Source organism: Furipterus horrens, unplaced genomic scaffold, assembly GCF_987537825.1.
Source record: "Furipterus horrens unplaced genomic scaffold, mFurHor1.1.pri manual_scaffold_11, whole genome shotgun sequence".
NCBI classification, from domain to species: Eukaryota; Metazoa; Chordata; class Mammalia; order Chiroptera; family Furipteridae; genus Furipterus; species Furipterus horrens.
This window is the reverse complement of record NW_028327181.1, coordinates 3,372,880-3,387,849: the sequence shown is the minus strand read 5'-3', so window position 1 is coordinate 3,387,849 and position 14,970 is coordinate 3,372,880. Positions and strand designations below refer to the sequence as shown.

At 56.5% G+C, this 14,970-nt stretch overlaps 1 protein-coding gene across 1 annotated transcript in view; it reads left to right on the top strand.

The window, feature by feature from the left end:
* Window positions 1–12,097, top strand: part of CFAP251 (cilia and flagella associated protein 251) — a 41,934-nt gene extending 29,837 nt beyond the window's left edge. The window contains 6 exon segments of the mRNA XM_090291916.1: window positions 870–960; window positions 1,166–1,309; window positions 9,935–10,163; window positions 10,812–10,913; window positions 11,957–12,069; window positions 12,071–12,097. Of these exon segments, the coding sequence (XP_090148042.1) occupies window positions 870–960; window positions 1,166–1,309; window positions 9,935–10,163; window positions 10,812–10,913; window positions 11,957–12,069; window positions 12,071–12,097 (706 nt within the window).
* The last annotated feature ends 2,873 nt before the right edge of the window (window positions 12,098–14,970 follow it).

The following is a 14,970-nucleotide window of genomic DNA, read 5'->3' as shown; positions in this document are numbered from 1 at the left end:
CCACGCCTTAGCAAACGCTCACCACGGGGCGAACATGAAGGGCTTCATGTCAAATCCTCTGTTGCCTTCATTGATGTAATCCTCCCTGCGATTGTGCCCACGTCACAGAAGGGGAACCGGGGCTCGGAGGTTTGGTTACCTGCTCAGGGTCACACCACTGGCCGGTGGCAGGGCCCGGAGTCCGGAGTCCGGGCACTGCACCACTTCCCTGCTGCGGGCTACACTGAAGTGTGTTTTAATAACCCACAAGGAGGCTAATGACCTGATTAGCAGAAATCAGTTAGTGGATTATTGTAGTGATTTTTATTCTTACTAGCATTTTGTGTGAGGCAAGGTCGGTCTCATACGAAAAGTAGGTTTTCTCACCTACACGGCCTATTTTTGGAAAACCTGACCCCGTGTTAGAGAGCAGAGGGTTATTTTTGTCAGGCTGGCAGGGGTCCCTGGTGGCCTCCCGAGTTTTCATGGAAGCAATTAGTGTCGGCAGCTCCGCGTGCGGGTCTCAGGTTACGCAGAGGCTCTGCTATGGGGACGGGGACAGGCTCCAGCCCACAGGCGCCCGCCCTTGGGTGAGGCGAGAGGCATGTTCTGTCCCCAGAGGTTGCAAAGCAGTTGCCACGAGGCTGCCCTGTCACCCACGAGCAATCACCGTCACGAAGCCGGGTGCCCTGCGCCATGCGGTGCCACACTTGAAACTGAGTTTTTCATTCCCGGCGTCATTTCGGAGGGCATTTTCTTAACCAGTTTACAGAGGCCCCAACGGTGTCCGCGCTGGAACGGCCTCCGGAGGGCCCGGTGCCCAGCGGCCTCCCGGCTGGGCCCGTTGGCGCCCAGAGCTTTCTAACAGCCGTGTTTCTCTCCTGTTCCAGCGCCGTGGAGGCCGCCGTCTCTCTCGGTGGAGAAGACCTGACCCCGTTCTACGATCTGGTGTCTGGTGGCAGGGAAGGAAAATTCTACAGGGTAATTGTCCTCCGAGTAAACACCGCCTGGTCACATCTAGTCAAGTCTGCACCACACACGTCCGCTTTCCCCTCTTGCTTTTCCCCAGAGCTCTTTTTCCCGCTGAGCTCCAAATGGACTCGCTGGAAAATGCCCTTGAAGCCTTAATGGACGCGTCAGACTGAAGCCGAAATGCGTGTTGTGTTTCCATTTTGTTCCCACGCAGGAGCTGGAAGACTATTTTTACTATTCTCAGCTCCGTAGCCAAGGTATCGACACAATGGAGACCAGGGAAGTGTCGGAGCACATCCGCCTGTCGGAGGTTCCTTTTGTCATGAGGGCGATTGGCTTTTACCCGTCGGAAGAGCAGGTAGGCAGAGCGGAGACAGGGACGCTGTGGGCGGGTTACATACGGAAACGGCCTCCGAGAGCCATCAGTGTAGGGCCACGTAAACATTTCACCTTATTCTTGCGTAAGTGGGACAGAAAGAAGGTTCGGGGACGAGCCGATGCGCCCCGTACAAACAGACTCCCCGTAAAGACGTTCCTAAAGGACAGACTCCTTACCGAAGCTGGGGGTCAGTAGAGTGTGGGTTTGGGGATTGGATGGACCTCACCCCACGTGGGGTGAGGACCACAGGACGTGATGCCCGCAGAGCCCTGGGCACAGGAAGCGCTGAGGGTTATTTCCTGTCCAGTTCCTGCTCCCCTGGCCTGTGCGGATGGGGTGCCGCTGGGAGGTGGGTGCTCATCCGCCGTGGGGCGCAGATGTCTCCTCGTGACCTCGAAACACAGCCCCAGCTTCAGGGCAGGCGGGGCATCTCCAGACGAGGACCAGCCGTGGTTATGGATCGGGGGGCTCACGCACGCACTTCTGTAATATTCAGCTTTTCTTCACTGCGAGCATGGAGCTAGCGTTGCTTTTGTATCCCGAACAAAGCCCAGAATAGAAACCAGCAAATCCTCCCCAAGCCCCGTGCGCTAATCTTTGCGCCTGAACCGTGGTCCCAGCTGGGACGGAGGGACTGCGGCCAAGTAGTCCGGCCTCCGCAAGGCAAGGCGGAGGGGTCGGAGCCAGGGGTCGCGGGCAGTTTCTGCGCCGACAAAGACCCCGTGGGAGTTCGTGTGTCGGATTTGCTCTGAAGCGTGGCTCTCGGGAGGTATTTCCTCCCCGAAGGGGAGAGAGTGACCCCTGTGACGGGAGGCCTTCCTGGCCCCTGAGGGTCCCCATACCAGTGACCACCATGTCCCCCTGCACAGAGGTCAGGGCCAGACAAGCTGATTTCTGTTTTCCACACTTGAAGCACTTCAAGAAGGAAGTCCTGCCGTGCCGTGCAGACACTGGAAAAGAACGTGGGTGACGGTGACACTGTGACATCGCCACCCACAGCAGCACACGGGCCTCCTCTCCTGCGCACTCACTGCACGTCAGGCTGACAGCCGGCTGGCACCGTCCCCGCTACACGGCGATGCTGTGTTATCTCCGCCTCACAGACAGGGAAAGTGGGGCGCAGGGGGGTGAGAACGTCTGCAGTCACTCGGCTGCCGAGGGCCAAGCCGGGGGCTGCGCCCCAGCCAGCCTGCCCTGCACCCGGTGTTCTGCACCTGCAGGGGCGTCAGTACGGACGAGCAAGAGGCCCTCGGAGCAGCAGGCTCTGGCTATTGCTGAGGGAGGGGGAGTCACAGGGCGTTCATTTCTCTGGTTTCTATCTCCAGTGCTTGAATTTTTAAATAGAAACCACGTGTTCGTCCCTACTGGTTTTATGGTTCTAAAAGGATAGAGCGTCATGGTGGCGGGAAAAGAGTTTGAGAAACACTAACGTTAGTGGCTTTGCTCTTGCCTGCGCCCTGGCTTCTCCTCCACGCGACCTTCCTTTCTTTTCACGAACTTCCAGTTGGAGACGGACCGGGTGCCTTACGCTCACCCCTTGGGAGCGTACCCGTCGGCGTTTCGCGAACGTCCCCCGCCTGGGCCCAGCACACTCCCGCCGGCGCCGCCCCATCACTCCGGTCCCCCTCCCCCGCCCCGGCCCCGCGGACCGACGTCCTGTCTCCACGGAGTTGCCTGTCTGCACGTTGCGCTATGAACGGGACCGCACAGAGCGTGGCCACGCGGTCTGGCTTCTACCGTCCCCCAGGCGCGCGCCCGCGGGGTGGCCCGAGTCAGCACTGCGTCCCTTTCCACGGCTGCGTCGTGTTCCCTTGGTTCCCGCGGCCGGCGCAGCCCTCGTCCTCCCCTCGCCCGCCCGTGCGCCCTGGGCCCCCTTCCCGCGTCGGCGGCCCAGAGCGGCGGCCCTGCCGTGAGCGCCTGGGAGCAGTCCCGTGTGGGGGCGTCCGCACCCCTCGGGAGTAACACCGCAGCGTCGGCGGCGACCCCGCGCGGAGCTGCGGGAGGAGCTGCCTGGGGTTCCAGCCGCACTTTTTCCAGGCGCAGCGGCAGGGCAGGGGCAGGGTTCCGAAGAGCTGCGGGGCCCTCGCTAACCCCCCGTGGTGGGTTTGGGGAAGACAAAGGACTTGTTCTGATTTTAAAGCCTTTGAAAACCTCCCCCTGGGCCAGGGGAGAGTCCCCCGAGGGGTCTGAGAGCTGGGCTCGGATGAGCGGCTGGGTGAAGGTCACCAGAAAGGGCTCTGCCAGTGGGTGCTGATGTCCTCACTGAGTCACCCCACAGAGAGCAGGGGGACAGCGCCAGGCTGAGCAGTAACGGCTGGCCCGTGGGCAGGGCCTGACCTGGCGCGTCCAGCTCCTGGAGGAAGAGGCAGCTGTCACCCAGATACAGTAACTGGCAGAAGCCGAGGGCAGTTGTGAGTCACAGAGCGATGCAGGGAGAGCAGAGGTGTCTCCAGGTGTGACTCCAGATGTGGCCACGTAATGGTGCTGCCCAGCAGAGAAACCTGCCCCTGGCCCCTCCCCGCTGCCCCAGGGCATAGCAGGAAGGGGAGGGAGGGAGGCAGAGGTGAAGCGCTGTGACAGAAGACTCTCCTCCTTGTGGAGGATGTTCTAGAGAGCTCTGCGTATTGGGAGGTGGAGAGTCCTCCCAGCCTGCACGTCTGTGGAGCTAATGATACAACCAAAGACCCCTGCCCACACCAGGGGCTCGTTTATAAAAACAAGAAACGGCCTCAGTTCACATGTATCGTGTTCCCTTCCTTTTAACGGGGGCTGTGAGACCATGTCACTCCCGAGTCGGACTGCACAGCCATTCTCGGCGGTGCAGATAGACTCTTAAGAAGCTACACCATCTCTCTCGAGATGGACGGCTGCCGCCGCCGCCGCCGCCGCCGAGACCTAATTATAAAACATAATTCTGAGGACATCAGCCGCTCCTGTGGCTGGCAGTGGGGTCACAGGGAAGTGAGATCATCCTGGGCGGTGAGGGGCTGCGGCCCGCCACCGACAGGCCTCCCTCACGTCGCGCGCAGGCCCGGCGGCAGCGCCAGTGGAGGCCCAGTGTCGTGGGGCTGAACGTCTAGAAGCTATAGATCAAGCCGCCAGCTTTGAATCAATACTCTCCCTGACTGTCCTCCCTTCGGTACGCACTGGTTCACAGAGCATTCGGGGCTTCTCTGAGTTTCGTGCTTGGATGGGGGGAGAGTGTGGTCTGGACGGGGGAGCACGGGGTCTAGACCCTGGAGGTGGGGCAGCCAGAGGGGACCTTGAAAAGTCCTTGGCACAGGGCAGGGACCCCCTGTTGCCTGGATGTCATGCTGTTACTGCCAGAGAACACCTTTCTCTGAAGGGGACAGTTTCTTCTCAGCTCCACCCAAATCTAACCGTCTGGAAACGCAGGCCTCCCACCACGAGACACCTCTGATACTTCAAGAGAAGTTTGAAACCCAGACGTCTGTGGGAGACCTGGCTGTGGAAGCGCTGCGTGAACCAAGCAAAGCGCGGCTGCAGCTTCAGCCCTCGGGTCCTGGGTGGGCGCCCTCCGACCGGCAGGGAGCACCGCCACCTCCCACGGCAGGGCCGGACCCTGCTCGGCAGCCCGCCTTCTCAGGACTTCTCACCACAAAAGGAAGGCGAGGCTGGCGGGACAGCGGCCCCCAAAGGCGTCCGTGTCCTAATGCCTAAAACCTGTGACTGCATCCCCTTACACAGCAAAGGGGACTATTTGCGTGTGATTAAGTGAAGGATCCTGAGATGGGGAGGTGACCCTGGGTCAGCCTGTGGCCTCAGTGTCATCACAAAGGTCTCGTGGGAGGGAGGCAGGAGGGCTGGAGCCCAAGGAGACGGGATGAGCCATGAGGCTGCTGCTCTGAAGGTAGAAGGGGCCACGAGCCGCCACATGGTACCGAGCCCCAGACGCTGGGCCAGGAGAGGAAGCGACTCTCGACTGGAGCTTCCAAAAGGGACGTGGCCATAGCGACACCTTGATCTTAACCCTTAAGACCTGTCTTGGACTTCGGACCTTGAGAACTGTGAGATCAGTTGGTGCACTTGGTGCCACGAAGCATCTAGTCATTTGTGATGGCAGCGACGAGACCTGCAGAAGGTGCTCTCTCTCTCTTGTTGGCTGGATCTTGTGAGGCTGCCTTCCAGGTCCACCTCTTCCATGAAGCCTTCCAGGCCCACCTCCAGGAAGCCTTTCAGGCCCACCTAGCTGAGAGCTCCTCTAGCTCCTGATGTTGCTCTCCCATTAGAGCCATGGTGTCCAACCATGTAAAATCACTTGAGGGCACCTAAAAAAATACAGATGCCTGAGCCCCACCCCTACCAGTCAAGCCAAGAGGTGGAGCCAGGGCAGGAATAGTGTTTAAAGCCCCCTAGGTGCTTCTCAAGGGCAGCCAGGGCCTAGAACAGCCCTGATGGCTCCCTCTCCATGTGTATACATTGTTCCTTGTGTCCCTTGACAGGGCCTAACCAGCGCCCCGCACTTAGTAGGTGTTTAGAAATACTTGCTGACTGGCCGAGACCACAAACTCCCAAACCGCAGGGCTGTTCTCCTCATAACTCAGTGACTTGCCTTTTACTGACCCAGCACCGAACCAAACCCGATGCTTGGTAACTACTAGTAAATTGAACGAAATTAACTAGGGCGGTCAGTGGTTATTCTAAACGAGCCTCTTGTGAGTTCTAGGAGCACTTCTTCCAGGGCCCTGCTTATGCCCATGTTACTCACTTACTTCCTCACCCAGCACTCCTCTGGGCCCCCACAATGTGCCAGGCTCTGAACGTGCTGCCAAGGAATCAGAGATGAACGCTAACGCCACCGCTTGATGGCGGAGACGGACTGGGACGCAGAGTGGAGCCGGCTCTAATAAAGTCACAGGCTGGCGCTGGTCCTCTGTGGCCGGAGTACCGCCTCCGCCTCTGTGAAGCCCTGCACCCTAAGAGCCACGGTTCGCAAAGCTGCGGCCCACCAGCCCGCAGCTCCGGCCTCGCCCGGAGACGTGGGAGAAATGCGGGTTCCAGGCCACCATCCCAGGCACCCTGAGTCAGAGCCCCAGGCTGCTGTTTTCACCAGCCCTCCTGGTCATTTCGACGCCTGACCGAGTGTGAGAACTCCTGTCCTGTTGCCATGGCTCTCACTCATGGCCTCGCACGCACATCACTCGGAGCTTTGGAAGAACGTGACTGCTCAGACACCGCCCCATGCCGGTTAGATCAGGGTCTCAGAGCAGGGCCTGGGCATCAGACCGTTCGGAGCTTCCTGGGTGACTGGAGGGACCCGCTGCCCCGGGCTGCGCAGCCGGCCTCCCGCTTCTCCGAGTCTGCTGCCTGGGCACCTCGGTGCTCCGTTCCATCGCTGGGGCTCCTCTCCAAGCACGGACTTTGTTTCGACATGTAGCAGACCCGCCTTCTCATCTAACACCTGCAGAGTGGGCCCGGGAAAGAAATGTCAGCGCTGCCGAGGCTGGCAGCTCTGCTTGTTGAGCAGCGATCCTGGATCAGCCCCGCGGGAAGGGAGCGGGTGGTGGGTGAGTCACCCACGCGGTGAGCCGGGCTGAGAACCTTCCCGAGGTCTTCACGCCGCTCAGGCGCCTCGCGATTGCTTTTCGTTATCTTTGGGCTAGTCTTCTATTTCTGAAATGAGCCAAATATGGATTACATTAGAATTTACACATGTCATTTAGATGATAATGTATGCAGGTATAAAGTATAATTTATGTTATGATCACCTGTAATGGGCAAGGACACACGAAGTGTAACCGCAGGACCAGCGACTGTTTGTTGAGTGCTCACTATGTGTTAGGCATCACGTTTACCACTTTATTTCCACTGTTGCAATTAGCTTCAAAACAGTCCAGTGCATATGTGTTACCATATAGCCCCTTTTTCAAGATGAGGAAACCGAGGAAGAGGAATATTCCGTTATTCATCCAAGGTCGCATAGAAAGTGGTAGACCCAGGGTTTGAACCTAGGTCTGTCGTCCAACGTCATATTTTTAGCTCCAGCCTCCACCAGCTCACAGTAAGTAGCTCATGTATGTAATAACACTATTAAAATTACACAGTACAGCCCTGGCTGTGTGGCTCAGTGGGTTGAGTGCCAGCCATTGAACTGAAAGGTCGGTGGTTCGATTCCCAGTCAAGGGCGCGTGCTTGGGTTTCAGGCCAGGTCCCCAGTTGGGGATGATTGATGTATCTGTCACACATCAGTGTTTCTCTCCCGCTCTTTCTTCCTCCTTTCCCTCTGTCTAAAATAAATACATAAGTAAATAAATAAATAAAAAATCTTTTCAAAAAATTCAAAAATTACAAAGTACGCTATGTAAAGAATATGCTCCTGGATAGTGTTTTATTTATAGATAAAGTCACAGGTAATTTAACATGCATTTGTATGTAATATAAACTCAATGAATGCTATATATGAAACATGGTTACCATTAAAAGCTACTTTTATGCTATCAATTATAGTTCATTTGTATCCTACCAATGATGTTATTTCAAGACCATTTCCAGAATGTTGCATTAAGACTATGTGGCTTCTTTGAAAATACTGGGTGATTCCTAAGACACAATGTTAAAGAAAAAAGAAAGATACAAAAGTATGTGTGTGTGCAAAAAAAAAAAAAAACCCACAAACACCCTATATTTTCTTTGCATGGAAAAAATGGAAAGAAAATACCTCAAATTTTTCATAGAAATTGTGGTTGGGTGGGTGGTCGCCCCGTAAGAGGTTTTTATTTATTTTTTCTTGATCTTGGGGGCCAGAGTGAGACACCCGGATGTCCCAGACAGGCTGATATCTGGCCTTGCTTCAAACCGGTGCTCTTCCAACTTCTGCTTTACATTTGCGTGGACAGGGAGAAACCAGTCATAAGTCATTGATCCGTATTGTACGCAGATGTAGATTCACTTCCCGATTCATTCCTGCAGACCAAAGTAGAGTTCGTGTTCTGGGGGGAAGATTATCTCCCACTTTTCTGTGGCTCTCATCCTCTCTCTTTGTAAATTTCCAGCACCTACCACTTATTGGGAGACATATTAATTTAAAATGTAGACACTAAAATAAATGACTCATTTCTAGCCCTTCGCCTGGCATGATTCGGGTTTCCGAATTTCAGCCGACGGTAAAAAGGCCGCACAGACCGATGGCAGCGAGGAGGGGGCTGCGTGTTTGTTTCTGTAAATCTTTCTCCCTTTCCTGCGTTTTGCCGGTTACATAAGGAGCCCCGTGTGGACACCGGTATGAACCAGCGCCGTATTGCCATCTGAATCCACAGACATGGCAGCACCCTTCGTTCAGTTCCAGAAATTTTGGAAAATACACCAAGTGACCTTCCAGATCGGGCCCTCACAGAATGAATGATTGGGAAGTGTCCTCTTTTCTTCTGTTTTCGGGAGAGTTTGTGGAGAATTGGTATTCCTCTTTAAATATTTGGTAGAATTTACTAGCGTACGTTTTAGCGTGACTAACTCAATCTCTCTATTTGTTGTAGGTCTGTGCACACTTTTTGTTTCTTCTTGGCTCGGTTCTGGTCATTTGTATCTCTGGACATTGGTCTATTTTGTCTGAGTTACTTGATTTGCTGGCACCCCGTTGTTCATACGCCTGTCCACTCCTGTAAGGTGGGGCTGGCGCCCCTTGTTCATTCCCGATGTTGGTAATTTGGTCCTTCTCTCTTTTTCTTTGTGAGTCTGGCTAACGGTGTGTCAATTTTGTTGATCTTCCCAATGAATGGTGGCTTCTTAGGCATTCATTTAAAAAATTGTACCACATGAGTTACCTGTGCGTCACATATACTCTTTTGTCTATAGAAACTATCGCAGAATAAAAATTAAAAAAGAAAGAAAGAAAAAGGAATTAGGCTACAGGTTTGAGAAACTGACGAGGGCCGCAGGTCCTGTATTCTCATTCCACACGAAGTGACTCCCTCATTCATATAAACTAGTTTCTGATGGCATGAGGGTTCTGCCTTTCCGACAAAACTGATGTCTGCTTCACGAAGCTGGAGGCGGCTGATACAACGCGAGACGCCTCGGTGAACAGGGGGAGGGTGAAACAAGCATTCATGGCCGTGCCGACAGCGCCGGCCCATCGGACCCTGCCTTAGGGTTGCCGCAGAAGGCGCCGCAACCCGGGTGGCTTCAAACACAAAAAACCTATCCCAGACTCTCATGCAAGCCTGGGATCGGGGCCGGCGGGCCACGTGCCCTGTGAGATCCGGAGGGGGGCAGCCTTCCCCACCTCCTCCAGCCCCTGTAGCGCCCCACTCTCTGCCTGTCACCCCAGGACCGTTTTCTCCCTGGGGGTCTCTCTCCTCTTCTTAAGGGACCCCAGTGACTTTGGATTCAAGGCCCGCCCGACTGCGGTACAATCTCACCTTAACTGCGCCTGCCATGACTCCATTTCTAAATAACGTCACATTCTGAAGTACCGGGGGGTTATGAGGTCCACATTTCTTTCTTAGGGGTGACGGTCAACCCGTGACAGGTATGTTCTGAGCGAACTGTGAACATCCGTCTGTTAACTCTCCCGTTTTTAGAAGCATACCCAAAGCACGTCCCTGCTTACCATGTTTTTCTTGTTCTTTAAAACCTCTTCCCCAGATCGAAGAGATGTTTAATGAAATCAGATTTAGTGAATACATGGACAGTGGAAGAATAATTGAGAAAATCAACTTACCCAATTTCCTCAAAATTTACCTGAACCACCGACCACCTTTTGGTAACACCATGAGCGCCATCCAGAGGAGCTTTGATGTTCTCGGTCACACCAACTCCCAAGGACAGAAGGTCATTCGAAGAGAGGATTTCCTGAAACTGCTCCTAACTAAAGGTGAATACAGAAATAGGGTGTTCCTGTAACCTCCTGGGGCTGTCCCCACTGGGGAGAGCGGGAGCGGGGGAAGCAGACCGCCTGGCGCCGGAGGGGTGCGCTTAGAGACCCCACAGCCGGCAAATGGGGGGTAATGGGCGGGGTGCTGGCCTGGGGACCGCAAGAACCCTGGTCGTGTTCCGAGTTCCTGAAACTTCCGGTGCAGTGGGAGTGACAGCTGCAGCCCTCAGTCTCACGGCGAGGACGAGAGGCGGCTGTGGACTAAAACCACGCCAGCGCAGAGTTCCCTTCCTCCCGGCGATTTCCCCAGTGTTTTCCGTGAGGCGACCGGATAGGCCTTCTCTGTGGTGGTCGTTTCACCTCCGCCAAGCTGGGGACCGGGAAGCCGAGGGCAGCCGTCCTGGTCAGAAAGCTGTCTGACTTCTTTCTCCAGGCCCCCAGGTGTGTCCCCTGTGGGAGTCCCGTGCTGGATGCCATGTAAGGGGGCCTGTGTGACAGTGACGCGGGGCCCTCTCTGGACTGTTTTTCTGTCTCAGGAAAAGGAAACCGTGGGATAATTCTCTTTCGGACCCACAGGGGTGCTGGAAGCTCCGTGTCACACGCCGTCCCGAGAGCTGACCGCCCCCCTTTTCCCCCTGCAACCCCCAGGTGAGCACATGACGGAGGAGGAGATGACCAACTGCTTTGCGACGCTGCTGGGGCTGAACCCCGAGGGCTGGGGCTCCGAGCCGGCAGCGGCCGCTGCCAGAGGTACGGGGCGGCTCTGTCGGGGCGCGTGGCTCACTCACCCGTGTCCCCTCCAGTGCGCCGATGTCCCCTGAGGGGCGCAGGCCGCTCTCCTTAACACCCTGCGCACAGCAAAGCCAGCCTGTAGGCAGCCCCGGTCACGTCTGGCTGCCCCTCCTCCGCGCCTCTGGCCCTGCTTCCCCTCCAGGGCGCTGCCCCGGGCTCATCTCTCCGCGGGCGGTGGTGGGCCACTGGCAGCAAACACAGCTCAGAGGCTGTTTCAGGAGAAGATGGACTGTCAGCAGGACTGACTGAGGAGAGGGCAGCAACTCAGGGGGCGGCGCAGGCCCGACCTCCGGCTGCTTGGCTTCCAGGTTTTTAATGATCCCTCCTTTCCTGAGGCTTCCCTGCCTCCTTGCGGTCCACTGGAGGGAGGAAACGGCCCTGAAGCTTGGGTTGCCAGTTTAAGCTCGGGAGGAAGCAGTGCAGACCCCTCCCCGGGCCTGCTGTGCAGGGAGGAGCCGAGGGACAAGCCCAGGACGCTGGGCCAATGACCCTTGGTGGTCAGAGCCGCCGCTATTCCTGCAGCTGGAGTCAGAAGCAAAGATCCCTCACCCGGCTTCCTCCTTCCTCTTCTTTACTGTCTGTCCCCAATTTCAAATGCGACGGAGCTCCTCAGCTCAGGGCTAGACTCCGGTGCCCGAGCGGGCCCCTGCCAGCCTGCACGCCCTTGCCCCGCCCCGTCTGCTGCGTACTTGGGGTCTCAGAGTGTAACTTTCCCAGTAGTTTGTGTTTATGTGGCGTTCCAAGTGTCTCAGAACAATAAGACCAGCAAAACCATGTAGTTAAGGCTTTCCAGTGAGGTTCGCGGAGATCCGGGGAACACGTGGTCCCAACTTTAGTAAAGGGAAGGACTTCAACCAGTTTCCACCTAGGAGTCAAAGCCAGACCACAGCGCAGAGCAAAGCACCTCTCACTTATCAGTATCATTTCCTTGTGTTTTCGGAAAACGCTTCTGAGTGAAAAGCCTAATGGTTATGAAGACATTTGTTCCCTTGTTTGCCTAGGCTCAGAAATGTGCTTTGAAGACGAACTTCCTGATGAAATCACTGCAGAAATATTCGTGACCGAAATTCTTGGCCTTAGCATTTCGCCCGATTTCAGACAAGACCCCACGTGAGGTCAGTGAAGCCGTAAGGACCGTCTGAGGCACAAAGGACTTACCGTCTGAGGCACAAAGGACTCTGCGTGGGTTTCTCCGCCCGGAGGCAGTGCTTCCCTGCCCCCTCTCTAATCTGTAGAGCGTTTAGGCATTAAAAGCAAAGGAATTCACAAAGTTGGACCCTGTTTCTGAAACAGACGGGTGGGTAGAGGCAGGGAAGGCCGGGCAAGGCTGCCTGGAGGGGGGTTTGAACAGGACCCAGAGGTGGTGTGGCCGCCGGGGGCAGAGCGGGCCTTCCCGGTGACATGTGTGGACCCCTGGGCCCTTGGCCTCCTGTGGCCCAGTGTGGGTCGGGTCGCCCCGCCTGCTGTTGGGCTGGGCTCAGGCTGCCGGGCTCCTGAGCGTCTCCTGCTAGTGGCCTCCAGGCAGCAAGGCGCCTGAGCAGCTGCACGTGGCTGTTATGAGGAGCATCACTAGCCATGCTTAACCCAGGTGGCAACTGCCGGAGAGAATGCAAAGAGCACCCCAAAACTCCGTGAGCTGCACCTGGACCAGAAACCGCAAGGCCGGCCGCGGGGCAGAGCTCACCAAGCAGAGTCTCGGGGCCTCCCCCCACCCCCACCCCCACCCCACACTCAGCAGACACCAACGGGGCTGATCCGCCACCTCGCACGCCACTGGGCTTCAGATCCCCGCCGCGGGCGCAGGCGGGCCAGTCCCCAAGCTCTGGGCGGTTTAGGGACCATCATCGCGTTCTCAGCGCCGTTTTGACCTTCAAAATAAAGTACCATCATCGCGTCAACAGGCGGAAATCACGGTCTGATTGTAGAGTTTGGTCCTCAGTTACGAGGCCTCCTCATTCAGGCAAATGGGCCAGATGTTATTCCCCATGCGTGCTCAGTGCAGCAGCCTCCCGCCCAGACCAGGTCCTCCCCGGAGGAACTAGCGTGTCAGGAGCAGTTCTGATCCCCGCCAGGGCGCTCTGTGCTAAGGAGCCACGTCTGTGTGAGAGAAGCGGCAGCCGAAGCCTCGCTGGTGCACGGAGCCCCCCGCGCCCCCCTGCCCCTGGCATGGCAGCCCCTACCCCCACCCCGCACCACTGGCACGGGGAGGCCTCGGAGCGCCCTGGAACGCGGAACACGACTATCTACCCTGAACCCGACCGTGTCACTGCGACCTCGGGACAGACGGCGTGGGCCTAGCTTCTGCGGGTGCCCGCCGGTCCTAACTGTGTCACCAGGGCGGCTTTACGTTTTGTTCCTTTTAAAAAAACACCAAAAGAAAAACAAGCTCTATGAATCAATTTTGCAGCTGCTAAGGGCTTTGGAGACATTACCAAGCCAGTTAAAAAGTTCCTGGGGACATGTTAGGGAACAAGGAACCCTCAAATCACTTGTTCTCATCAAAAAAACAAAACAAAACAAAAAACCCCAAAAACCCAACTCAGAATAGGATGCAGTCTGGACATCAACCAGCAGCTGCTTCTGTTGGGTCTGGCACACTCTGGTTTTGTTTTTATTGATGAAGTTTATTAGAGTAATTGTCTTCAGCAGAGCTGACCAGTGGCCAGTTGGACCCGCTGTGGCTAGACCACCATCAAACCCAGGCAGAAACACACCCCAGGTGCCTAAGTCAGTATGAGGTCCTGGTTGCGACGTTCGTCCCGGAAGGCCAGACCAGCACAGGACGGCAAGGTCCATGTCGATGATTTCCCACGCGCTCCCAGCCCAGCCGGGCTGTGGGACCCTGTTCTGCGGTGTCTTGGCTTCAGGGTCTCTGTGTGCCCTTCAGCCCCTGGACAGCACCGCCCCCTCCCATCCCGGGGAGGAGGGACGTCCACCCGAGGGCGACCTTCCTGCCAGTGAGCAGAGGACCCAAGCTGGATCCCCACCAGAGCAGCGGCGCCAGGAAGGGAGGAAGGAGGGACTGCCTATGGGGTTGTTGGGCTCGTACCGCAAGTCTTAGGGACAAAACACTGACCATCAAACAGCACATGGTGATGTCCCTTTGAAAAAAGAATATATTTCCGATGGGGCCTCTGGCTCCCGAGGGACCGGTCCCAGTTTGTTGCTTGCAGAATTCAGGGGCCTGTAAATAGCAGCGGTTTTTCCAGGGACCACTAAGAGCCTCCCCTATACCCCACTCTCCACTGCCCCCCCCCCACACACACATGTGCTTCAGCTCCGAGAGCCCAAGGGCCAGGCTGGGTTAGGTTTCTCCTTCTGTTTAATAGCTCCGGGGTGACCTTGGGGGTGGCCACGCTCTTAAACCACAGTTTCCTCCTGGAAGGACACCTGGGTTGGTTGTGAGGATCAAAAGAGACGGTGCAGTGAGGAGTCAGTTACTGGCAGGAAGGAGCACTCCAAACAGGAGGGCAGCTGTTACCATCCACCACGCCTGAGACCTGGGAGACGTTTGATGAACACGACCCTCTCCGGATCCCGCCGCTGCAGCACCAGTTAGCACTCCCAGCTGGTTTTGAGGATGGGCCCTCAATAAATATTTGCGGGACAACCGAATGAATGAACTTGAAGCCACGGTGCCCTTTTAATAGCGGGCTTAGCTCTCAAATACAAGTGAATGCCAGTCCTCACGGGCCCTCTTCGTCAGGGCGGCAGAGAGCCGGCGCCGAGGCCCTGCCTGCCCACTGTGCTCCGTGCCCGCTCCTGGGCTGGGCCGGGGGCCGGGCAGCCGCAGGTGATCGGGGAAGAACAACGGTGGCCTCGCCCCAATCAGCTTCGGTGGTGGACGCTGCCATGTGGATTTCATGGTAACGTCCACGTATCATGAAAACATCTCCTTTTAATGATTTCTACCATTTAAAAATGCCGAAACCGTTCTTGGCTCGTGGACCACACGGAAAGAGCAGCCCTGCCTCGCCCCGCAGGCTGGAGTTTGTTCGGCCTCCCAGGCCACGGT